Source organism: Urtica dioica, chromosome 4, assembly GCF_054948205.1.
Source record: "Urtica dioica subsp. dioica isolate 48M chromosome 4, U.dioica_male_clone48M_v1_H2, whole genome shotgun sequence".
In the NCBI taxonomy this organism is placed as follows: Eukaryota; Viridiplantae; Streptophyta; class Magnoliopsida; order Rosales; family Urticaceae; genus Urtica; species Urtica dioica.
Window position 1 is genome coordinate 32,429,539 of NC_142759.1, and position 26,604 is coordinate 32,456,142.

General features: G+C 42.5%; 1 protein-coding gene across 1 annotated transcript; it reads left to right on the top strand.

The window, feature by feature from the left end:
* The first annotated feature begins 2,232 nt into the window (after nt 1-2,232).
* Nucleotides 2,233-23,367, top strand: LOC149401495 (uncharacterized). Its single transcript, XM_089610750.1, has 4 exons — nt 2,233-2,613; nt 2,977-3,362; nt 6,028-6,984; nt 23,133-23,367. The coding sequence occupies exons 1-4, from the start codon at nt 2,233-2,235 to the stop codon at nt 23,365-23,367; spliced, it is 1,959 nt and encodes a 652-aa protein (XP_089466876.1).
* Nucleotides 23,368-26,604: the final 3,237 nt, after the last annotated feature.

Below are 26,604 nucleotides of genomic sequence, written 5' to 3' on the forward strand. Positions count from 1 at the left end.
CCTTGTGGCGTTCATCCCCGACTTATTGATGAGGACATGCCCCAAAAGGAGCCGCAAGCAAAATACCAAGTGCCGGAAGGACCCGTGACGAGAGCTCGAGCGAGGAGATTCAAGGAGGAGCTTAACAATCTGATCATCAAGCTCCAAGATGAAGAAGGGGACAAGCTCGCAAAGGAGACGATTCAAGGAAGCCAAGAAACACCAATGAAGAACGTTATTTGGGCTGAATTGAATTAGTCGGATTATTCCTATTTTTCTATTTTTCAGTTTATGTTATTTGGGCCAAGACATGTTATTTAAAACGCCCATAATGGTTTGTATTGGGCTGGTCCTTTGTTTTATGCTTATTAGTACTTAAATAAGGCTAAATGGGCTTATTAGGTTATGGGGCCCATGGAGCTGCGAATTTGACCTTTGTAAACTCTATAAATTAAGCCTTTAGGCTGAATGGAAGACACACAATTCTGATTTCGAGTTAAACACTATTCTGTGAGGATTTTCATTCTCTCTTTGGTTCGTTTAGAACTATTCGAGTCTCTTACAAAGCGGTGCGTGTAGGAGTTTGAGCCCGACTCATCAGACGGCCATTCGCATCCGTCCGTGGCGTCATTCGATCCACCTTCGTTCCTAAAACGTAGACGATCCGTCGCTGTGCTATTGGGGTATCGGGTCTCGGAGCTTAGTCGGCCGAGGTTCGTATCAAGTGGTATCAGAGCTAGTCTCTACTTTTAGGTCTGCTTATCCTTTGTTTCGTTTTCTTTGTTTTCGTCTCTTCGTTTGTGTTGTGTTCATTCCGTACGTACGTATTTGTTGTGCTGAGTCTGTGTTTGTTATCTTCGTATTAGGTCTGTGTTCTTTTCGTGCTAGGTCTGTGTTCTTGAGCATAAAAAAAAAACAAAAAAAAAGGAATCCGTGGAGATCATATATTTCTTGTTAATTACCGGGGTCTGTTTTAGGAAGTCAATTTTATTCAGTTTCCCGATTTTTGGCACCTAATTTCGGAAGTATCTTTATATCTTAGTTTCCCTGATTTGCTTTTATCCCTTTTATTTCCAGAATCAATTTCCACTTAATTGCCCTTTCATTCGTTTCCTGATTTCGTGTGATCACAATCAATTTCAGCGTTTCACATTAATTCTGAATTAGCATTTAACTCCCGGATATAAAAAAAAAAAAAAAATTAAGAAAGAGGATCCGAAAAAAAAAAGAAAAAAGAAAAATAGGAAAGAGTATTTTTGAGCTCAAGAAATTTTATTTTCCTGATAGATTCCTTGTATGTTTTGGAGCGTTTTCAGGTACCCTACATCCTATCGATATTTTTTTTGTGTCGCCATTTGTCAATTGTGGGCTGATTGTCGCACCTTGGGAGAATTGTTTTTGGGACTTATTTAAGATCCTGATCATAACTTTCCGTGGTGTTAGCTTTCTTGTTTGTGTCATTTGGGGTGTCGTTTTTATTGTTCGTGTCGTTTGGGTGTCGTTTGTGTCGTTTTGGTGTATCGTTTTCGAATTCCTTTCATCACCTTCCTGGTCTCTGAGTAGTTCGGTACGAGCCTATAGAGAGTTTGAGTGAGTGGTAAAAGGCAGAGAGAGTATAACTATCGCCATTATCAAACACGAGCGCTGAGTGATATTATTTGAGTGTAAACACGTGAGGGAGAGTTTGGTGAGGTTTTCTTTTGTTACTAACAATTTCTTGCAGCAACCATGTCTAACAACGGCGACGCAGATGAGGGAATTCCAGACCGGAGGCTGATGATGCAAGCCATGATAGGAGAAATGCGGAGGATGATGAGGGAAGAGTTGGAGCCGCTACGAGAACGTGTTGAGAGAGTGGAGGAAGGCCAACAAGCTCCCAACAGAGGAAGACGAAGACAGCCTAGGGAGGAGACAGAAGATGAGATGGAGAATGATTTTGAAGAGGAGGATTATAGGAGAGGAGGACGAAACGAGAGAATGTTCGAAAGAAGACATGGAGGAAGGGACAGAGAAGACGGAGGAATTGGTGGCATCAAGCAGAAGATTCCAACATTCCAAGGGAAAAGTGACCCGGACGCCTACTTTGAATGGGAGACCAAAGCCCAGTTTGTGTTCAATTGCTACAACTACACCGAACGCAAGAAGGTAATACTTGCTGCCGCTGAATTCACTGATTATGCTATTGTTTGGTGGGATCAGCTGGTGACGAGTAGGCAACGGGATGGAGAGGAGCCCATAGAGACTTAGGATGAGATGAAGGCCATCATGAGGAAGAGATTCGTGCCTCGCCACTATTACCGAGAGCTCTACCAGAAGCTTCAGCGCCTACGGCAAGGTACTCGCAGTGTTGAGGAGTACTACCGGGAAATGGAGGTTGCCATGATCCGAGCAAACATCGAGGAAGATCGCGAGTCTACAATGGCCAGATTTATCAACGGGCTGAACCCTGACATAGCGGACAAGGTGGAGTTGCAACATTATGTCGAGATGGAGGATTTGGTTCACTTGGCCGTCAAGATTGAGAAGCAGCTCAAGACGAGGGGTAGCATGCGGGGAAACCGATTCTCAGAACAACCTGCATGGAAGAAGACCTTCAACCGAGACGAGAAGAGCAGTTTCAAACCACGAGGGGACGTAGCCAAGCCAAGCACTTCCACGGCCCCAACCACATCTAATCCTGGTCCCAGTGCTTAAAAGAAACCGGAGACGTCATTTCAGCGAAATCGTGATATCAAGTGCTTCAAGTGCCAGGGAGTAGGTCACTTCGCGAATCAATGCCCGAATAAGAGGAGCATGACGATTCTTCCGACCGGAGAGATGATTACCGACGATGAAGAGGAAGACCAAGAGTGTACCGGAGAAGAGTCAGACGAGGAAATTGAGGCACCAGCAGAGCTCGTGTTGGTCTCTCGACGAACTATGAACGCGCAGGTTGTACGAGATGATGAGGAGCAGCGTGAAAACATCTTTCACACCAGGTGTCATATTCGTGAGAAGGTGTTCAATGTTATCGTCGATGGAGGGAGTTGTACGAACATAGCCAGCGTTGCTGTAGTGAAGAAGCTTGGACTTCCCACGACAAACCACCCTCGTCCTTACAAGCTTCAGTGGTTTAATGATGGTGAAGAGGTACGTGTCTACAAACAAGTCCTTATCAACTTCCGGATTGGCAGCTATGAGGACTCGGTGCTCTGTGACGTAGCACCAATGGACGCGGGGCATATACTTTTGGGGCGGCCGTGGCAATTCGACCGGAGGGTGACTCATGACGGCTACACCAACAAGTACTCCCTCAGGCACAACAATCGTACCATCACCCTCGCACCCCTTACTCCAAAGCAAGTTCATGAAGATCAATTGAGGATGCAACAAGAGAGGGAAAGGTTTAGGACCCTAGAGAAGGGAAAAGAACCAAGGGATGAGGTAAAAACAGAGAGAAAAAAAGAGAGAGTCCCAGAGAGAAAACCCGAGAGGGAAGTGGGGAGTGAAAAAAAAGATGGGGTCATGAAAAACAAAATCGGTGAGAGAAAACAAAACAACTTCTTTGCGGGAAAGAGTGATGTGAGGAAAGCCTTCTTTGCCAAACAGCCGATGATTTTACTTGTGTACAAGGAGGCTGCCTTATTCACTAACCAACATGGCGAGGTTCTACCTACTGCCATTGTTTCTCTTTTGCAGAAGTTCAAGGACGTTGTTGTTCGAGATATGCCAACAGGACTACCACCGATTCGGGGGATTGAGCACCAGATTGACCTTGTACCCGGAGCCTCGCTTCCAAACAGACCGGCCTACCGAACCAACCCTGAGGAAACGAAGGAGTTGCAACGGCAAGTCGAGGAACTTTTGTCAAAGGGGTACATTAGAGAGAGCATGAGCCCTTGCGCCGTACCAGTTCTATTGGTTCCAAAGAAGGATGGGTCCCAGAGGATGTGCGTGGATTGCCGAGCCATCAACAACATCACGGTCAGGTATCGATTTCCCATTCCTAGATTGGATGATATGCTAGACGAATTACATGGTGCGTGTGTTTTCTCTAAAATTGATTTAAAGAGTGGGTACCACCAAATTAGAATGAAAGAGGGGGATGAATGGAAAACCGCTTTTAAAACTAAACTTGGGTTGTATGAATGGTTAGTGATGCCTTTTGGTTTGACTAATGCACCTAGCACATTTATGCGACTTATGAATCATGTTTTGCGTTCGTTCATTGGTAACTTTGTGGTGGTATACTTTGATGATATTTTGATTTATAGCAAGACCCTGGATGATCATGTCTTACACTTGCGTGAGGTTTTTATTGTACTCAAACGTGAACAGTTATTTGCTAACCTCGACAAGTGCACCTTTTGCACCGATCACGTTGTTTTCTTGGGTTTTGTTGTATGTTCAAAAGGAGTGCAGGTAGATGAGGAAAAGGTTGTTGTCGCAGTTTTTTGGACAACGATTTAGGAGTCGCAGACGGTCAGACCCAAGGCCGGACCAAGTGGTCTCGTCTCGACTCGAGCGTGTCGGACTTGGTATCCCAAGTCGTCCCTTAGCTGTCTGTGGTATCTGTCTCGTCCACGCACCTGAAAAGCAAGCAGAAAAGGTGTGAACTACAAAGGGGAAACAGAGGGGTTGCCTCTGTTTACCTCTCCGACGCTCAACATTAGTAGGATTGAGGTGGTTTGTAGAGGGTTTAGTGTTTAGGGGTCGAGACTTGAGGGAAACGAGCGAGGTACGAGTTCGACAGCGTTTCAGTACTCAAATTCTGATTACCTGGGTCAAGGGAGAGACCCTCATATTTATAGGCGGCCAAGGGGTGTTTGGGGAACCCCTCGGCCGAGCGCCGGCCTTGGAGAGCCGACCTTGGCGAGCGCCGGCCTTGGAGGGCCGGCCTTGGAGCGCCGGCCTTGGAGAGCCGGCCTTGGAGCGCCGGCCTTGGAGTGCCGGCCTTGGAGCGCCGGCCTTGGAGAGCCGGCCTTGGAGAGCCGGCCTTGGAGCGCCGGCCTTGGAGAGCCGGCCTTGGAGCGCCGGCCTTGGAGAGCCGGCCTTGGAGCGCCGGCCTTGGAGAGCCGGCCTCAGGACGGCCGCCAACGTGGCCGTCGTCGGTCTACCGGGCCGAGACGGACCGGTAACAAAGGTGAAAGCTATTCAGGAGTGGTCGACACTGACAAATGCAGCACAAGTACGAAGTTTTCATGGCTTAGCGAGCTTTTATAGGCGCTTTGTCAGAGATTTTAGCACGATCGCTGCCCCGCTCACGGAGGTGATGAAGAAAAATGTGGCGTTCGCATGGGGACAAGCACAAGAGGAGGCATTCACCGAAATCAAAGGAAAATTAGTCAACCCTCCTTGTCTCGCATTACCTAACTTCGATAAACCATTCGAGGTTGAGTGTGATGCGTCCGACGTGGGAATCGGAGCAGTTCTCATGCAAGATCGACGGCCGATTGCGTATTTTAGCGAAAAATTGAGTGGGGCCACCCTTAATTACCCCACTTACGACAAGGAGATGTACGCATTGATTCGAGCTTTAGAGACTTGGCAGCACTACCTTTTGCCAAGAGAGTTCGTGGTCCACACCGACCATGAGTCACTGAAGTACTTGAAGGGACAACAAAAGCTCAACAAACGGCATGCGCAATGGATGGAGTTCATCGAGCCGTTTCCATATGTCATCAAGTACAAACAAGGTAAGGAGAATGTGGTAGCCGATGCCCTTTCTCGAAGGTATGTTTTACTTTCCACTTTAGATGCTAAACTGCTTGGTTTTGAACATATCAAAGAGTTGTATCCAGAAGACCGAGAGTTTAGTGAGATATTTACGAAGTGTGAGAAGATGGCGTCGGGAGATTACTTTAGGCATGATGGATTTTTGTTCAGGCTTGGTAGACTTTGTGTGCCTAGTTGTTCTCTACGGGAGTTGTTAGTCAGGGAAGCTCATGGTGGGGGCCTTATGGGACATTTTGGAATAGCAAAAACTCTAGGAGTGATCCACGAGCACTTTTATTGGCCTCGCATGAAGCGTGATGTTGAGAGGTTCTGTGGTAATTGTATCACATGTAGGAAAGCTAAGTCGAAAGTTCAATCACACGGTATGTATACACCTTTGCCTATTCCTAGCTCACCTTGGGTAGATATATCTATGGATTTTGTGTTAGGCTTGCCTAGGACTAAGCGAGGTCGTGATTCTGTTTTTGTAGTGGTTGATAGGTTTTCAAAGATGGCACATTTTATCCCATGTCACAAAACCGATGATGCTTCTAATGTTGCTGATCTGTTCTTTCGAGAGATTGTTAGGTTGCATGGCATGCCTAGGACGATTGTCTCGGATAGGGATACCAAGTTCTTAAGTTACTTTTGGAAGACCTTATGGGCTAAGTTGGGTACTAGGTTGTTGTTTTCGACTACTTGTCACCCCCAAACTGATGGTCAGACCGAAGTAGTTAATAGGACCTTGTCGACTTTGTTGAGGGCAATAATTAAGAAGAATATCAAAACTTGGGAAGATTGTTTACCACATGTAGAGTTTGCTTATAACCGCGCTATTCATTCATCTACTAAGTTCTCACCCTTTGAGATTGTCTATGGTTTTAACCCACTAATGCCGTTGGATTTATCTCCTATTCCTATGTCTGAGCATGTGAATTTAGATGGTGAACAGAAAGCAAAGCTTGTTAAGCAGCTTCACGAGAGGGCACGACTCAACATTGAGCGAAGAACAGAGCAGTATGCGCAGCAAGCCAACAAGGGCCGCAAGAGAGTGATTTTCGAACCTGGTGATTGGGTCTGGTTACATCTACGCAAGGAGCATTTTCCGGAGCAACGCAAGTCCAAACTACAGCCGCACGGCGATGGACCATTCCAAGTTATTCGCTGGATCAACGATAATGCTTACAAATTGGATCTTCCAGGTGAGTATAATGTTAGTGCTACATTCAATGTGACTGACTTATCTCCTTTTGATGCAGATCATGATTTGAGGGAAAATCCTTTTCAAGACGAGGGGAATGATGAGGACATGCCCCAAAAGGAGCCGCAAGCAAAATACCAAGTGCCGGAAGGACCCGTGACGAGAACTCGAGCGAGGAGATTCAAGGAGGAGCTTAACAATCTGATCATCAAGCTCCAAGATGAAGAAGGGGACAAGCTCGCAAAGGAGAGGATTCAAGGAAGCCAAGAAACAACAATGAAGAACGTTATTTGGGCTGAATTGAATTAGTCAGACTATTCCTATCTTTCTATTTTTCAGTTTATGTTATTTGGGCCAAGACATGTTATTTAAAACGCCCATAATGGTTTGTATTGGGCTGGTCCTTTGTTTTATGCTTATTAGTACTTAAATAAGGCTAAATGGGCTTATTAGGTTATGGGGCCCATGGAGCTGCGAATTTGACCTTTGTAAACTCTATAAATTAAGCCATTAGGCTGAATGGAAGACACAATTCTGATTTCGAGTTAAACACTTTTCTGTGAGGATTTTCATTCTCTCGTTGGTTCGTTTAGAACTATTCGAGTCTCTTACAAAGCGGTGCGTGTAGGAGTTCGAGCCCGACTCATCAGACGGCCATTCGCATCCGTCCGTGGCGTCATTCGATCCACCTTCGTTCCTAAAACGTAGACGATCCGTCGCTGTGCTATTGGGGTATCGGGTCTCGGAGCTTAGTCGGCCGAGGTTCGTATCAATCGTCCTCGGGACTATAGAAGATGAAACCTTTGGTTTCCTTTGGATATCCCACAAACAGGCACAATTCTGACCTATTAGCCAACTTGCTAGTCTTTTGCCTTAGCACGTGTGCAGGGCAACCCCAAATTCGGATGTGGCCCAGATTTACTTTACGGCCAGTCCATCGTTCATAAGGAGTACAAGGAACCGTTTTGGACGGAACTTGGTTCAGAATATAAGCGGCAGTTTCGAGGGCATATCCCCAAAAGGAAAGAGGGAGTGATGAGTAACTCATCATTGATCTAACCATTTCCATAAGAGTTCGGTTCCTTCTCTCTGACACTCCGTTTTGTTGAGGTGTGCCAGGTGCGGTAAGCTGAGAAGCGATACCTTCTTCTTTAAGAAAGACATCGAACTCTCCAGACATATACTCACCACCTCGATCAGATCGAAGTGTTTTGATCACTTTGCCAGTTTGCTTTTCCACTAAAGCCCTAAAGACCTTAAATACGTTAAAGGTCTCGGATTTGTGTTTGAGCAAAGAGACAAAACCATATCGTGAGTAATCATCGGTGAAGGTAACGAAGTATTCGTATCCTCCACGTGCCTGTTGGTTGAGCGGACCACATACATCAGAATGTACTAGTTCCAGCAACTCAGTGGCTCTTCGACCCTTATCGGAGAAAGGTCGCTTAGTCATTTTTCCTTCTATGCAGGATTCACAAGTAGGTAGTGAACCTATTGTAGAGGCTTGGAGTGGACCGTCCCTCACAAGTCTCTTAATCCTATCTACACTGATATGACCAAGTCTTAAGTGCCATAGGTATGTTGATTTTGTTAGATCGGAGGATTCAGAAAGTTTGATCCTCTTCGGCTCCCTAATTAGATCCTTATCTATTTCGTTGTCTAAAATGGAAGGTTGAGTGGGATAGATGTAGAAAAGAGCATTCTTCATAGATGCATCAGTGACAAAAGAATTATCAGGAAACGAAATACGAATTCCATTCTTAATGAACTTTAAACAATAATCTTGCTCAAGAAGACGAGCAACGGATATTAAGTTCTTCCCAAAGGTAGGAACAAAATAAACATTATTCAAGTTTAAAGTGCGGCCTTGTAAGATCTCTTCTCAGTTCCAGAGGCGGAGGCTTTTTGCTCAGTAGCATGTGCCTCTCCTTGATTCGTCTTTCTCTTAGTGAGACCTACAGCAGTGTGAAGTTCCATAAGCTTGGTAACAGTGTACTCTAGCTTGTTAATGGAGTAGTTCATCTTGGAGGTATCAAGAGATGCGGAGAGAATTTCTAAGATCATATCTATGACATTCTTCCCATTAATCTCAGATCCTAGGATTTCCATTTTATTTAGAAAAAAAATGATCAATATCATAAAGTCTCCAACAAGAGTCCTAGCCTTCGTGTGACAGTTCATAAGCTGTCGGACTGCTTGTTGCCTTGCTTGACGCCTTTGCTCTCCAAACATCTCATGGAGATTGGTGAGCATGTCGGCGGCAGTCTCGATGTCACGATGTTGTTGTTGCAACACACTGTTCATTGATGCTAAGATATAGCACCTCACAATCTCATCGGAGCAGAGCCAGGCCGCCAAGGCGTCTTTGTCCTCTTGAGTTGAATCATTATTCGTCAGAGGACGACACGGGGTGGTGAGTACCCATTTGTGCATGGTAAGGATTATGTCGAGATTATGTTTCGAATCTACGCAGTTGTTGTTTTCGAGTTTGTTCGAGGAAAAGATGAACGAGAGAAGGTTGAGAGACATATTGCCTATATAAGTTGAAACAAGTTTATGATTAGTCTTTGGTTTAGGATTTAAGTTTCTTTAAGACTTTTATAAAATCCAAAGGTGTTATAAACCAAACAATAATTTACTCCTTCGAGGGAAGGCCGCAAAAAATCTCCATTTATAAGTAAATGACACATCATTAATGGTTAGCCAAGATGTCAATACACCAATTTTGACCAGCCACCTTTTAAATTGGTTTGATCACTCACATCCTTTCGCAGGGCCTCGAGGGAGGGTTACTAGGGATTGAGTCTAAGTGTGTAACCAACCACTTAGTCCAAAAGATTGACTTTGAAAAACAATCCGCCGAGGGGAGGTCTTGTCTCATTGTCTCACTTTCGGATTTAGCTCATTGAGCAATGATTAGTGCTAAGCGCCCTTGAGTACTCTCATTTAAGAGAGGGCCATGAGGGTGATTCTTAGTCTAGCGACAATTGCACTTTTCATTAGTGTTGGGGATTGTGGGTTACAAACAACATGTATAACCCTCCCACTTAGTTTTTGGAGTTGGGACTCTTATAAGTTCAGAAACGGTTTTCCTAGTTATAGAGCGATAGAGCGGATAACTAGAAGAGAATCCAAGATATTCATGTTCAGAGCAGTATTAGTGCATAAAGGCACAAGGTACATACTCGATCTTTTCCTATTTTCTATTTCGGGAAAGTGCGTGAGGGAAGTGTGAACTTTAACTCACTCGAACACTTGAAAGTTTGATATTACACATCCTTTTATTTTTCGGTTTGTCTACAAGGAGGCCTCCCACTCAAATTTTCAAGAGCATATAGATTTTGAACATATGTGATATAGATATAGTTTTGAAAACATTTTGAAAATTTATTTGATTTGGAAACCGGTGGCATTGGACAGAGGACAGACAGAGCTTTAATTTGATTTAAGAATCATTAAATTTCAATTTCTGAGCAGAGAGTTATGCCACTTTTACTGCGGGTATTATTCCAGCTCGAAGAAAAAGAAATAATTAAAGCTTGGTCCTTTTTAGGTGCGAAAAAGAATCGAGTGTAATGGAACGTTTTAGGATGTTCTTAAAGCTTTTATTTGTGTTTTATTAGCAAGGTAATAACATGGTATAAAATAAATAACAACATGCATAAAACGATTCAAGTAAATAAAAGAAACTAGCAAGACAATATAACTAGTCACAAAATTAGTAAACTTTCGAAAAAGATTTTCAAGCTCATATTTTTAAATACATGTACATGCATATCTTTGACCATAGCTCTGATACCATTTGTTGGAATTGATCTAGGGTTTAAGAAAATGTTTAACGCTTCGTTAAGCGGTGGAATTTTAAAAATTTTCTTTTTCAAGTAAAAACAGTTTTTTACTAACCTAGACAAAGTGCAAGCACATGTAAATAAAACTAATATGAGCATAATAAATTTACTAACCTCTTTAGAAGCTTGAACGTTGATGAGCCTTCGGAAGGTTGAAAACGTTCGTCTCCCTCGCAGCACGTCTCTCTTTCTTTCCTCGGCCACTCGAGCAACCACGAAAGTTTCTATCACTAAATTACTCGAAATAAAAGGAATCAGTGACTGGGCACTTTTAAACACTACGACTTAAGAACGAGTCTTGAACTCGCAGAGCTAAACTCTAGGTCAAATGAGGACCTAGGGGCCAAAACAATAAAATGAAATTGACTAGAGAGAGAGAGGAGAGGGGCGGCCAAGTCTAGAGAGAGAAGCTCTCAATCTATAAAACTTTGGATGAATGAAATGTGTGGAATGAGGCTCCTATTTATAGGAGATGTCTCACCTTCAATAAGGTAGTTTCCTCTTCTATAGAATATCACATATTCATGAGCAAAAATCCCTTATTTCCCATTCCATTTGGTCGGCCAAGGCAGCCTTCTAGAGGCTTGGATTTGTTTCCTTTTTTGTTCCTTGCCTTGCCTTTTTCTCAATTTGGGCGCCTACTTCATATCCTCATAGGGGAAATTTGTTTCTTTTTTTTCTTTTGGCAAGTATCTTCATACATTTATGCACAAAATATTCTCTCTTTCTCTTGGGTATGTTGGGCGCCTATTTCATCTAGAAAAGGCTTCTAGAAGCTTTTCCATTTGTTCATGACAACATGAAAAAGGCCCATTAAGAATTTTCAATAAAATTCTTATGATATGAAATTAATCCACAAGGCCCAATGATCAAGTCATGGCCGAGTATTATTAAGTCATCAAATGACATTGTCAAAAAATTTATTGACATTCATTTCATGCTATGTCTCAAAAGACAAAAATACCCTTTTGACAATTTTCGTTCTTGTTTTGACTTAGCTTCCAGTTTAACTATTCCTAATCGATGTGATTCGTGACAGTGACCTCATGGATCCAAATGAACAAAACTTGAGCTAAAATACTTGGACTCAAAAGTTCACAAACCTTTTCCAAGTTTAGCTTAATGTCAATTGACTCCACTAAAGAGTTGACACTGAAAATCTCTCGGTTCAAATGAATTTATTTTCTACTCAAGAATTCAACCTAATTGTAATGAGTGGATCCACAGAATATTATCAGTGTTTCCCCTTCACGAATATCATCAGCTAGTCGGGATTTACAAAATTACCATTTTACCCTTCTAGCTGTTATTTCCTCAACTCCTTTGTCGTTTGTGAATAAGTTAGAAACAATGTATTGACGAGGAGCTACCAAGTCACATTGTTTCATCCAAAAGAGTCAGGACTCAATTTGGACACTGGCCAGTTCATTTATTCACACTCCAAGGAACAAAGCATGAGGTGATATATATTGCATTTCAGCAATCTTGTACATGAATTTCATATCTATGAGAACTTCAAAAAGTTACTCATGACATTCTCACAACTTAGTACTTCACCAATAGGCCTTGTTCGTAATCACATAGTGAGTCGGATGTCTGACTTTCTCAAATGAGAATACTAAGGTGTGAAATGGCATGTCTCATTTCAGGATTAAGGTAAGCACGATGCAATTCATACGTAGTGACTTCGAGACATAAGAGGTTAAATGGTTTGTTCTTATCTTGTCTCTAGAAGTGCACTGGTCAATTCAGTACCTTCGGAAGATACCTAGAAGAACTATAGAGTCTCCAACTCTCAATGCCTCATAACCAGACATCATATATTCTTCTAACAATCATCCTGAGGTCAATAGTCCTTTGATCCTTAGATTGCGAATATATCGTTTTAAGCAATCTACGAAGAGTTTATTCATGCAAATCTACATTTGTCTCTTCGTAAGTTGTTTAGTTTGTTTATGGACTAAAAGACTAAGGTTTTATCATAAAGCTTCAGACAAGGAAGATTGAATGAACGTTTCAACTTTTATTAATAAATAAGCAGTTACAACCAAGAGTCTTCATAAGACTATATGACATCAAATGTACATAAATACACACTACAACTCTTCTTGTGGGCTCCATTGACAACAGTTTCACCTGGGGCACTATGCCAGGCTTTTAGTCTTACCCTCACCGGACTCGGTTTTGAGTGGTTTAAGAATTTAAGACCAGGGAGCGTCCAATCGTTCAAAGACCTGAAGGGAATGTTCCTAGCACGATTTGCTACATCGATGGTCCAAAAGAAGACCAAGATGTACTTATGGTTAATCAGGCAAGAGAATAACGAGTCCTTAAGACAGTATCTCACCCGATTCACCGCAGAATCAAATAAGGTTGACCGCTTTGACGACAGTGACGTAATTACAGCCATCATCGAGGGCTTGCGCACCGTAGACTTCTTAAAGTCCGTCGTCGGCTGAGTCCCTTCTACGATGGCCGAGTTAATGAACCGAGCAAAAACCTTCATGGGGGTTGAAGATTACCTCGACGGCCGCAGGAGCAGCAACCAAAGCTCCCGCCGTCGGGATGAGTCCGGCAACGTGCCAGGCAACCCCCGCAAAAGGGTGAACAAAGGAGGTCAAGCTTCCAATAGCCGGTCCCTATGTCTCAAAAGTCGCGTCTTGCGAGCAATTTTAGAGACTACTCGAGTTACACCCCTTTGAACGCCCCGATAGAGCAAATCTACGCTGTGGCGCGTGACAAGTTCACCGCTCCGACTCCGATGAATGGCGGCCTCGCATCTCGCCACCGGTCCCGTTATTGTGAGTTCCATCGGGATTACGGTCACACGACCACTCAATGCTTCCATCTTAGGAGGCAAATTGAGACATTAATCCAAAAAGGAGAGCTCAAAGAGTTTTTCCTTCGCATGGTAGGAGCTACAGCCCCCACCGACAACAGGCCACAGCCTGAGAAAGGTAGAGGGGCCAACGCCAACACCGACCGCACCGCGGCCGCGGCTACGGCCGATGCGCAACTCCACGTCGTCACCACATCCCTAGGTGGCTTGCAAGACGGGGACTCGGCCCGGCAAAGGAAAAAGCTCCTCAGAGCTGCCTCTCAAGAAGGCCTTGCCGGGCAAGTTAACCTCACCTATGAGGAACCTCCATCCGTACCTCACGAGACGATACAATTCACCAATGAAGAGGCCAAGCGAGTTGTGCACCCGCATAATGACGCTATAGTCCTGGCCAACAACTTGGTAAAAAGAGTTCTTATTCATAACGGCAGCGCAGCCGATATAATCTTTAAGACCACCCTAGAGCACATGAAGCTCGGGGGGCTCCGCCCAGTCCCAACTCAGACACCTCTGTTTGGGTTCACGGGAGAAAAGGTCATGACTGAAGGAATCATTGATTTACCAGTCACCTTCGGAACTACCGAAGGTATCGAAGTCGTTCACATGGTCCCTTTTCTTGTGGTTGACCAGGAGTCACCCTACAATGTTATCATTGGGCGACCCATGTTGAACAGACTAAGGGCCATCACATCCACATATCACCTACTGGTGAAATTCCCCACAGAGGAGGGGATTGGCGTCATGGCCAATGTGGTCATAGTCAAAAAGCCTAATGGGAAGTGGCGCATTTGTATAGATTACAAAGATCTTAACAAAGCCTGCCCAAAAGATTGCTTTCCACTCCCACGCATCGAACAACTGGTCGATGCCACGGCAGGACATGAACTTCTAAGTTTCATGGATGCCTACTCGGGCTATAACCAGTTACGAATGCACGAGCCCGATCAGATCAAGACGACCTTCGTCACTGATCGCGGCCTCTACTGGTACAAGGTCATGCCTTTCGGCCTTAAAAATGCAGGAGCTACTTACCAACGATTGGTAAACCGGATCTTCGCCGACCTAATCGGCAAGACTATGGAAGTTTACGTGGACGACATGCTCATTAAAAGCCTATTGGATACCAATCACGTAGACAACCTAATGGATATGTTCTTAATCCTCTGCCGGTACAAAATGAAGCTCAACCCCAACAAATGTGTGTTCGGGGTCGAATCCGGGAAGTTCCTAGGCTACATAATTAGTCGATGAGGTATCGAAGCGAACCCCGAGAAAATCAAGGCACTCCTTGACATGAGATCTCCGCGACGTGTCAAGGAAGTCCAAAGTCTGACCGGTCGGATCGCCGCCCTCTCACGTTTTGTGGCCAAGGCAACCGACAAATGTCAACCGTTCTTCAAAGCAATAAAGAAGACGGACGGCTTTGAATGGACAGACGAGTGCGAGAAGGCCTTTCAAGATATGAAGGCCTACTTCGGGACACCTTCGTTCCTTTCCAAGCCAAAAGAAGGCGAGACGCTCTACGTCTACCTCGCCGTCTCCGAACGAGCCGTAAGCACTATGCAGATCCGTGAAGAAGATAAGGCTCAATGGCCTATCTTCTACGTGAGCAAAGCCTTACTTGACGCCGAAACGCGTTACACAGAGATAGAGAAACTCTCTCTCGCTCTCCTCGTAGCCGCCAAAAGCTACACCCCTACTTCTAGGCTCACCCAATTGTTGTCCGAACCGGACACCCCATCGGTAAGGCTCTTCAAAAGGGAACATCGACTCGCATGGCGATCTGGTCCCAAGAATTGAGCGAGTACGAGACTGAGTTTCACCCTAGACCGGCAATAAAGGCTCAAGCCCTAGCCGATTTCAAGGCAGAATTCTCCTACACTCCCGACATGGGAAGAGCAAAAGACGACTCGACCGACGACTTGTCGGCTCGAAAGAGAAAGGTCGACCCTACGGGTCCCATCTGGGAACTACACGTAGACGGAGCATCTAATGCCCAGGGAGCAGGCGCTGGCGTGATTTTAACAAATCCCGAGTGGGAAAAGTTACGCTACGCCCTCCACTACGGATTCCAGGCCTCCAACAATGAGGCCGAGTACGAAGCCCCCATCGTAGGGCTACAGCTCACTCAAAAGCTCAACGTACAGAATTTACGAATACACTGTGACTCGCAGTTAATCGTAAATCAGGTTAAAGGCGACTACGTTGCCAAAGAGCCTAACATGATCACCTACTTGGCAAAGACAAATGCCAAGTTAGATGCCTTCTCCTGGTTCGAGATCATCCAGATCCCACGAGAAGAGAACTCCGAGGCTGACGCTCTAGCTCGCCTCGGATCCGGTATCACCGAAGATGGGTTGGGAACTAACCCAATTGAGTCTCCCTCGTGACAATCCGTCTAACGTGACGAAGTTGGAACGATTAAGAGCGCTGCTCATCCAATTTGGATGACTCCGCTTACGGACTTCTTGCGAAGACGGGCACTTCCCGAAGACTGCAAAGAAGCCGAAAGGCTGAAAGCCCTCACATCTAAATACGTGTTGAGAGGCGAAGCCTTATACAAGCGCGCGTACTCAACCCCGCTGCTCCGATGCCTCAATGGCGTCGAGTCGACCAAGGTCCTCCGCGAAATTCACGAAGGCCTCTGCGGGAACCACTCCGCTGGGAGGTCCCTTGCGCTCAAAGCGCTTCGACAAGGCTATTTCTGGCCGACAATGAAAAGAGACGCCTACGACTGGGCGAGAAAGTGCGACAAGTGTCAGTGTTTCTCTAACGTTCCACGACAGCCGCCATCTCCCCTAGGTAGCATCGTCGTCCCATGCCCTTTTGCAAAATGGGGCGTAGAAATTATTGACAAGCTTCCCAAAGCTCCGAGACAATACGAATACGCCATCGTCGCTATCGACTACTTCACTAAGTGGGTCGAAGCCGAGCCTCTGGCCAGGATCATCGAGGCCAACACTACGAACTTCATCTGGAAGTCCATAATATGCCGCCATGGCATCCCCGCATCAATTGTGACCGACAATGGCACGCAATTCGACAATGCTAGGGTCAGAGAAATCTGCGCCCAACTAGGGATAAGCAAGACATTCTCATCCCCGCTGCACCCACAGGGCAATGGCCAAGTGGAAGCCGTCAACAAGACGATTAAAAGCAACCTCAAGAAAAAGTTCGAAGCCAAAAAAGGCGCCTGGGCTGAGGAGCTACCTATCATCTTGTGGGTGTTCGAATTTATCTAGGGTTTAAGAAAAAGTTTAACGCTTCGTTAAGCGGCGGAATTTTAAAAATTTTCTTTTTCAAGTAAGACAGTTTTTACTAACCTAGACAAAGTGCAAGCACATATAAATAAAACTAATATGAGCATAATAAATTTACTAACCTCTTTAGAAGCTTGAACGTTGATGAGCCTTCAGAAGGTTGAAAACCTTCGTCTCCCTCGCAGCACGTCTCTCTTTCTTTCCTCGGCAACTCGAGCAACCACGAAAGTTTCTATCACTAAATCACTCGAAATAAAAGGAATTAGTGTGTGGGCACTTTTAAACACTACGACTTAAGAACGAGTCTTGAAGTCGCAGAGCTAAACTCTAGGTCAAGTGAAGTCCTAGGTGTTAACAAGAAGAGTTGTAATCTTTATATCGTACATTTGATGTAATAAAGTCTCATGAAGACTCTTGCTTGTAATTTCTTATTCATTAATAAAAAGTTGAAACGTTCATTCATACTTCCGTGTCTATTTGAAGCTTTATGATAAAACATTAGTCTTTAGTCCATAAACAAACTAAACAACTTAGGAAGAGACAAATGTAGATTTGCATGAACAAACTCTTCATAGTTTGCTTAAAACGATATATTCGCAATCTAAGGGTCAAAGGACTATTGACCTCAGTACGATTGTTAGAAGAATCTGTGATGTCTGGTTATGAGGCATTGAGAGTTGGAGACTCTATAGTTCTTCTAGGTATCTTCCGAAGGTACTGAATTGACCAGTGCACTTCTAGAGACAAGATAAGAACAAACCATTTAACCTCTTATGTCTCGAAGTCACTACGTATGAATTTCATCGTGCTTACCTTAATCCTGAAATGAGACATGTCATTTCACACCTTAGTATTCTCATTTGAGAAAGTCAGAGTTCGGACTCACTATGTGATTCCGAACAAGGCCTATTGGTGAAGTACTAAGTTGTGAGAATGTCATGAGTAACTTTGTGAAGATATCATAGATATGGAATTCATGTACAAGATTGCTGAAATGCAATGTATATCACCTCATGCTTTGTTCCTTTGAGTGTGAATAAATGAACTGGCCAGTGTCCAAATTGAGTCTTGACTCTTTTGGATGAAACAATGTGACTTGTTAGCTCCTCGTCAATACATTGTTTCTAACTTATTCAGAAGCGACAAAGGAGTTGAGGAAATAACACCTTGAATGGTAAAATGGTAATTTTGTAAATCCCGACTAGCTGATGATATTCATGAAGGGTAAACACTGATAATATTCTGTAGATCCACTCATTACAATTAGATTGAATTCTTGAGTAGAAACTAAATTATTTGAACCGAGAGATATTCAGTGTCAACTCTTTAGTGGAGTCAGTTGACATTAAGCTAAACTTGGAATAGGTTTGTGAACTTTTGAGTCCAAGTATTTTAGCTCAAGCTTTGTTCATTTGGATCCATGAGGTCACTGTCACGAATCACATCGATTAGGAATAGTTAAACTGGAAGCTAAGTCAAAACAAGAACGAAAATTGTCGAAAGGGTATTTTTGTCTTTTGAGACATAGCATGAAATGAATGTCAATAAATTTTTTTGACAAGGTCATTTGATGACTTGATAATACTCGGCCATGACTTAATCATTGGGCCTTGTGGATTAATTTCATTTCATAAGAATTTTATGGAAAATTCTTAATGGGCCTATTCCATGTTGTCATGAACAAATGGAAAAACTTCTAGAAGGCCTTTCTAGAGTGTAATAGGCGCCCAACATACCCAAGAGAAAGAGAGAATATTTTGTGCATAAATGTATCAAGATACTTGCCAAAAGAAAAAGAGGAAACAAATTTCCTCTAAGGGAAATGAGATAGGCGCCCAAGTGGAGAAAGAAGCAAGGCAAGGAACAAAATAGGAAACAAATCCAAGCCTCTAGAAGGCTGCCTTGGCCGACCAAATGGAATGGGAAATAAGGGATTTTTGCTCATGAATATGTGGTATTCTATAATAGAGGAAAGTACCTTATTGAATGTGAGACCTCTCCTATAAATAGGAGCCCCTTTCTTCACATTTTATTCATTCCAAAGTTTTAGAGATTGAGAGCTTCTCTCTCTAGACTTGGCCGATCCTCTCTCTCCCTCTCTCTTCAATTTCGTTTTATTGTTTTGGCACCTAGGTCCTCATTTGACCTAGAGTTTAGCTCTACGACTTTAAGACCCGTTCTTAAGTCGTAGTGTTTAAAAGTGCCCACTCACTGATTCCTTTTATTTCCAGTGATTTAGTGATAGAAACTATCGTGGTTGCTCGAGTTGCCGAGGAAAGAAAGAGAGATGTGCTGCGAGGAGACGAGCGTTGCAACTTTCCAAAAGCTTCTCAAAGTTCAAACTTCAAGAAAGGTTAGTAAACTTCCTAGCTCATAATAGTTTTTATTTATATGTACTTGCTCTTTGTCTAGGTTAGTAAAAAACTGTTTTTACTTGAAAAGAAAATTTTTATTAGGTTAGTAAAAAACTGTTTTTACTTGAAAAGAAAATTTTTAAAATTCCGCCGCTTTGCGAAGCGTTAAACTTTTTCTTAAACCCTAGATCAATTCCAACAAATGGTATCAGAGCTATGGTCAAAGATTAGCATGTACATGTATTTAAAAATATGAGCTTGATAATCGTTTTCGAAAGTTTACTAATTTTGTGACAAGTTAGAATTGTTATCTTAGATTTTTTTTAATTTATTGCTCATGCCTTTAAATTAAAAATCATGTTGATTTTCTATGAGTTTTGGATGATATTAAAACACATTAGAATCAGTTCTAAAAGTTATTAATTTTTTATATTGAAAAACGTGTTTTAAAGGTTTGAGAATTTTCGAGTAAAATTTTGTGACTAGTTTTGTTGTCTTGCTAGTTTCTTATTTTTACTTGAATCGTTTTATGCTTGTTGTTATTTCTTTTATACCATGATATTACCCTGCTAATAAAACACAAATAAAAGCTTTAACAACATCCTAAAACGTTCCGTTACACTCGATTCTTTTTCGCACCTAAAAAGGATCAAGCTTTAATTATATCTTTTTCTTCGAGCTGGAGTAAAACCCGTAGTAAAAGTGGCATAACTCTCTGGTCAGAAATCGAAATTTAATTATTCTAAAATCAAATTAAAGCTCTGTCTGTCCTCTGTCCAATTCCACCGGTTTCAGGTCAAACGGACATCGGAGCCGCCAGTTATCGCAATTTTACTCCGAGGTGCGCGGCTGTTCCGAAACTCCAGTTTTTTAGAATTCCGGATTTTCAGCCCCACTACCATGAGTTATAGAACTCGAATGAGAAAAATTTCTTGAGCAAAAATGTTTTTCATAAGATTATAAACATGATGTGTAAGATTAAAATGTTTTGATTTTTGAAAGTTTAATGGAAATTGAATTTTTACAAAACTAGTTTGAATTTTGAAAAACCGTTTTCACTTTCAAACTTGAAAAATATTTTGTCATCCAAATCAAATAAATTTTCAAAATGTTTTCAAAACTATATCTATATCACATATGTTCAAAATCTATATGCTCTTGAAAATTTGAGTGGGAGGTCTCCTTGTAGACAAGCCGAAAAATAAAAAGATGTGTAATCTCAAACTTTCAAGTGTTCGAGTGAGTTGAAGTTCACACTTCCCTCACACACTTTCCCGAAATAGAAAATAGGAAAAGATTGAGTATGTACCTTGTGCCTTTATGCACTAATACTGTTCTGAACATGAATATCTAGGATTCTTTTCTAGTTATCCGTTTATCGCTCTATAACTAGGAAAACCGTTTCCGAACTTATAAGAGTCGATGTACCAAAAACTAAGTGGGAGGGTTATACTTGTTGTTTGTAACCCAGGATCCCCAACACTAATGAAAAGTGCAATTTTCGCTAGACTAAGAGTCACCCTCGTGGCCCTCTCTTAAATGAGAGTACTCAAGGGCGCTTTGCACTGATCATTGCTCAATGAGGTAAATCCGAAAGTGAGACAATGAGACAAGACGTCCCCTCGGCGGATTGTTTTTCAAAGTCAATCTTTTGGACTAAGTGGTTGGTTACACACTTAGTGAGATCCCTAGTATTCCTCCCTCGAGGCCCTGCGAAAGGATGTGAGTGATCAAACCAATTTAAAAGTTGGCTAGTCAAAATTGGTGCATTGACATCTTGACTAAGCATTAATGATGTGTCATTTACTTATAAATGGAGATTTTTTGCGGCCTTCACTCGAAGGAGTAAATTATCGTTTGGTTTATAACACCTTTGGATTTTATAAAAGTCTTAAATAACTTAAATCCTAAACCAAAGACTAATCATAAACTTGTTTCAACTTATATAGGCAATATGTCTCTCAACCTTCTCTCGTTCATCTTTTCCTCGAACAAACTCGAAAACAAAAACTGCGTAGATTCGAAACATAACCTCGACATAATCCTTACCAAGCACAAATGGGTACTCACGCCCCCCCCCCCCCCCCCGTGTCCTCCTCTGACGAATAATGATTCAACTCAAGAGGACAAAGACGCCTTGGCGGCCTGGCTCTGCTCCGATGAGATTGTGAGGTGCGATATAGCATCAATGAACAATGTGTTGCAACAACAACATCGTGACAGCCAGACTGCCGCCGACATGCTCACCAATCTCCATGAGATGTTTGGAGGGCAAAGGCGTCAAGCAAGGCAATAAGCAGTCCGACAGCTTATGAACTGTCACACGAAGGCTAGTACTCCTGTTGGAGACTTTATGATATTGATCATTTTTTTTCTAAATAAAATGGAAATCCTAGGATCTGAGATTAATGGGAAGAATGTCATAGATATGATCTTAGAAATTCTCTCCGCATCTCTTGATACCTCCAAGATGAACTACTCCATTAACAAGCTAGAGTACACTGTTACCAAGCTTATGGAGGAACTTCACACTGCTATAGGTCTCACTAAGAGAAAGAGGAATCAAGTAGAGACACATGCTACTGAGCAAGAAGCCTCCGCCTCTGGAACTGAGAAGAGACCTTACAAGGCCGATAAAAAGAACTGTCCTGCATATCTCAAAGCAAAGGAACATAGTATTGTACTAGTTACCGAAGCATGCTTAGTAGCTGATAATGTATCAACGTGGATTCTTGACTCCACTGCTACTAACCATATTTTCTGTTCCTTGAATGGTTTTAAGAAAACCAAAAGCTTAGAGGAAGGCGAGTTCTGTTTTAAATGGGGTGATGGGAGCCTTGTGTCTACGAAGGCTGTGGGATCCGTGATGCTGTGTTTTGAAGACCGCACTTTAAACTTGAATAATGTTTATTTTGTTCCACCTTTGGGAAGAACTTAATATCCGTTGCTCGTCTTCTTGAGCAAGATTATTGTTTAAAGTTCATTAAGAATGGAATTCGTATTTCGTTTCCTGATAATTCTTTTGTCACTGATGCATGTATGAAGAATGCTCTTTTCTACATCTATCCCACTCAACCTTCTCTTTTAGACACCGAAATAGATAATGATCTAATTAGGGAGCCAAAGAGGATCAAACTTTCTGAATCCTCCGATCTAATAAAATCAACACACCTATGACACTTAAGACTTGGTCATATCAGTCTAGATAGGATTAAGAGACTTGTGAGGAATGGTCCTGATGTGAATTCGGAGAGATTCGTCGGAATTCAATTTGAGCGGACCGTCTATCGGAAGGTTTGGATATAGACGAAGCTTTCGTGCTCGAAACCTTCGAATTAGGATGGATCGAATGATGCCACGATGGGTTGCGGAATTCCCGTCGATAAATCGGACGAACGCCACAAGAATTTCGAGCACAAATCCTTGATAAGTTCTAGACTAAGAGAATCCTCTCTAAACACACAAACACACTTTTTTTCATATATATTTCAAGCTTTCATTTCATCAAAAATCTATCTTTTACAAAACAAGTCACCAAGATTTATAGTGCATCTTGAGACCTTTTACATACCAAAAACCGATGAATGTAATTAGGAATAAATACAATTCAACACACATTAATACCTCGAAAATTAAAAATAAAAACTGAAGAGTTACAAAATCGGGCAGAAACTAAACCGTCCATTTTGAAAGCCTCAACGTCAGAATTAGGCTTAAATCCCGAGACCCCACTTTGTGGGTCTTGTGTACTAGGTCGATTCCACTCAGAAAACACTACTCTTTTGTCCGTTTCGGTGATCTCAACATTCTTGAAACTGTAGCCCAGTTTGCCCTGCATCATTCTCCCCGTGTTTGACAGAATTCGTCCTCGAATTCGATGCATCTTTAGGTGGTGTGGAAGGAGGATGATGGTATTCTTGAATTCTGATGATCGAAACACCACTTCAAACAAAAAAGGCACATCAACGAAGTCATCATGGGCTCGATCGGCTTGACTATTAATCGTTGGAGCGATAGCTATCTTCACGACTTCTTGTTTTTCTTCGTCATCTTCTTGTTCTTCATAAAAATTTGGACTGCTCAATTGCTCACCAATTATTTCTTCTTCATCGTCGCTTTCATCGTAGATAGGATCACCGATTGGATCAAAGAAATATTCTTTTTCTTCGACATCAATCTTGAACACGTGTGAGTCGTCGTCAATGAATCCAGCAAAAAGTTGCATGATTCACGACCGTCTTCGGCTCTGATAAACCTTTTTTTTTTTTGTTTTTTTTTTCTTTTTTTCTTCTTTTTTTTTGTTCTTTTTTTTTTTACGAACTGGAATGGTATAGCCCAAAAGATTGTGGAGAAGAAGTATTCTTGGATATATAATCTGGAAGAAGGTATTTTGGAGGAAAGGAAAAGAGATAAATTAAAACACACAAAAAAAATATAAAAAGTTTCCTGGAGAAATAAAGTTTTCTGGAGGGACAAAAACTTTCTGGAGAGAATAACTTTCTGGAGGAAAACTTTCTGGAGGAAAGTATTCTGGAGACTTTTTTTTTTTTTTTTTTTTTTTTTTTTTTTTGTGGAGAAGAGGTATTCTAGGATATAACCTTTGATAGAAATTGGCTCTGATACCACTTGATGTGAATTCGTCGGAGAGATTCGTCGGAATTCAATTTGAGCGGACCGTCTATCGGAAGGTTTGGTTGGATATAGACGAAGCTTTCGTGCTCGAAACCTTCGAATTAGGATGGATCGAATGATGCCACGATGGGTTGCGGAATTCCCGTCGATAAATCGGACGAACGCCACAAGAATTTCGAGCACAAATCCTTGATAAGTTCTAGACTAAGAGAATCCTCTCTAAACACACAAACACACTTTTTTTCATATATATTTCAAGCTTTCATTTCATCAAAAATCTATCTTTTACAAAACAAGTCACCAAGATTTATAGTGCATCTTGAGACCTTTTACATACCAAAAACCGATGAATGTAATTAGGAATAAATACAATTCAACACACATTAATACCTCGAAAATTAAAAATAAAAGCTGAAGAGTTACAAAATCGGGCAGAAACTAAACCGTCCATTTTGAAAGCCTCAACGTCAGAATTAGGCTTAAATCCCGAGACCCCACTTTGTGGGTCTTGTGTACTAGGTCGATTCCACTCAGAAAACACTACTCTTTTGTCCGTTTCGGTGATCTCAACATTCTTGAAACTGTAGCCCAGTTTGCCCTGCATCAGGTCCACTCCAAGCCTCTGCAATAGGTTCACTACCTACTTGTGAATCCTGCATAGAAAGAAAAATGACCAAGCGACCTTTCTCTGATAAGGGTCGAAGAGCCACTGAGCTGCTGGAACTAGTACATTCTGATGTATGTGGTCCGCTCAGTCAACAGGCACGTGGTTGATACGACTACTTCGTTACATTCACTGGTGATTACTCGCGATATGGTTTTGTCTATTTGCTAAAACACAAATCCGAGACCGTTAACGTATTTAAGGTCTTTAGGGCTTTAGTGGAAAAGCAAACTGGCAAAGTGATCAAAACCCTTCGATCTGATCGAGGTGGTGAGTATATGTCTGGAGAGTTCGATGACTTTCTTAAAGAAGAAGGTATCGCTTCTCAGCTTACCGCATCTGGCACACCTCAACAAAACGGAGTGTGAGAGAGAAAAAACCGAACTCTTATGGAAATGGTTAGATCAATGATGAGTTACTCATCACTCCCTATTTCCTTTTGGTGATATGCCCTCGAAACAGCCGCTTATATTCTGAACCAAGTTCCGTCAAAGATGGTTCCTGGTACTCCCTATGAATGATGGACTGGCCGTAAAATGAATCTTGGCCGCATCAAAATTTGGGGTTGCCCCGCACACGTGCTAAGGCAAAAGACTAGCAAGTTGGCTAATAGGTCAGAATTGTGTGTGTTCGTTGGATATCCAAAGGAAACCAAAGGTTTTACTTTCTATAGTCCCGAGGACGATAAGACTTTCGTTAGCACGAATGCTCGTTTCCTTGAGGAGGACTTTATGAAGGATGCAAAACTGAGAAGCAAAATTGTGCTTGAAGAAAAGTTGGGTGAGGAAGCTTCTACCTCATCTGTAAGAACTGTTCTTACCCTAACTGAAACACAACCTAACTCATCAGAATCTCGTCAAGTAGTACTTCGACGTAGTGGGAGGGCTACTCAAAAGCCTGACAGGTACATGTCTTATGGAGACTCTCTCGTAGCCGTCTCTGACATGGATGATCCTGTTACTATAGCCAAGCGATGGCTTGTTCTTAATCAAACCTTTGACTTGACGCCATGAAAGTTGAAATGCACTCGATGTATGTCAACAAAGTCTGGAAACTTGTAGACCTTCCTGAAGGTATTAAACCCGTAGGGTGTAAGTGGATATACAAGAAGAAAAGGGGTCCTGATGGGAACGTCGAGACGTTCAAAGCACGACTTGTGGCAAAGAGTTATACCCAACAAGAAGGGATTGACTATGAAGAAACCTTCTCGCCAGTCGCGATGCTTAAATCCATCCGCATACTCCTATCCATAGCTGCAGCTCTCGACTATGAGATCTGGCAAATGGATGTCAAATAGCCTTTCTGAATGACAATCTTGACGAGCGCATTTACATGGCTCAACCAGACGGTTTCGTGGAAGAAGGTCAAGAGACCAAGGTTTGTGAGTTGCTTAAGTCCATTTATGGATTAAAGCAAGCATCTAGGTCATGGAATATTAGATTCGATGAAACTGTAAAGAGCTTCGGCTTTGAACAGTCAATAGATGAGCCTTGTGTTTACAAGTTAATACACGAAGGCAAAGTTGTGTTTCTGGTGCTATATGTCGATGATATACTACTCATTGGTAATGACGTGGGTAAGTTATCTGAGGTTAAGGTCTGGCTGGCAAAGCAATTCGATATGAAGGATCTAGGAGAAGCCGCGTACATTCTGGGGATCCAAATCTTTCGAGATAGGAAAAACCGGACCTTGTCGCTCTCTCAAGCATCTTATATTGATAAGGTGATGGATCGCTTCTCGATGCAAGACTCCAAGAAGGGTCAAACACCCTTTAGGCATGGAGTTTCACTCTCTAAGGACCAGTCTCCCAAGACTGCACAAGAGATTGAAGACATGAGGAAAATTCCTTACGCCTCTGCCGTAGGAAGCCTCATGTACGCTATGCTTTGCACTAGACCTGACATCTGTTTCGCCGTTGGCGTAGTTAGCCGTTTCCAATCCAACCCTGGACCCGAGCACTGGATTATTGTTAAGCATGTTCTTAAGTATCTTCGAAGAACTAGGAACTTGATGCTTACATACTCAGGTACTGACCTGACTATGACGGGATATACCGACTCCGATTTTCAAGCGGATAAGGACTCCAGGAAATCCACTTCGGGATCTGTGTTCATCCTTAATGGTGGAGCTGTT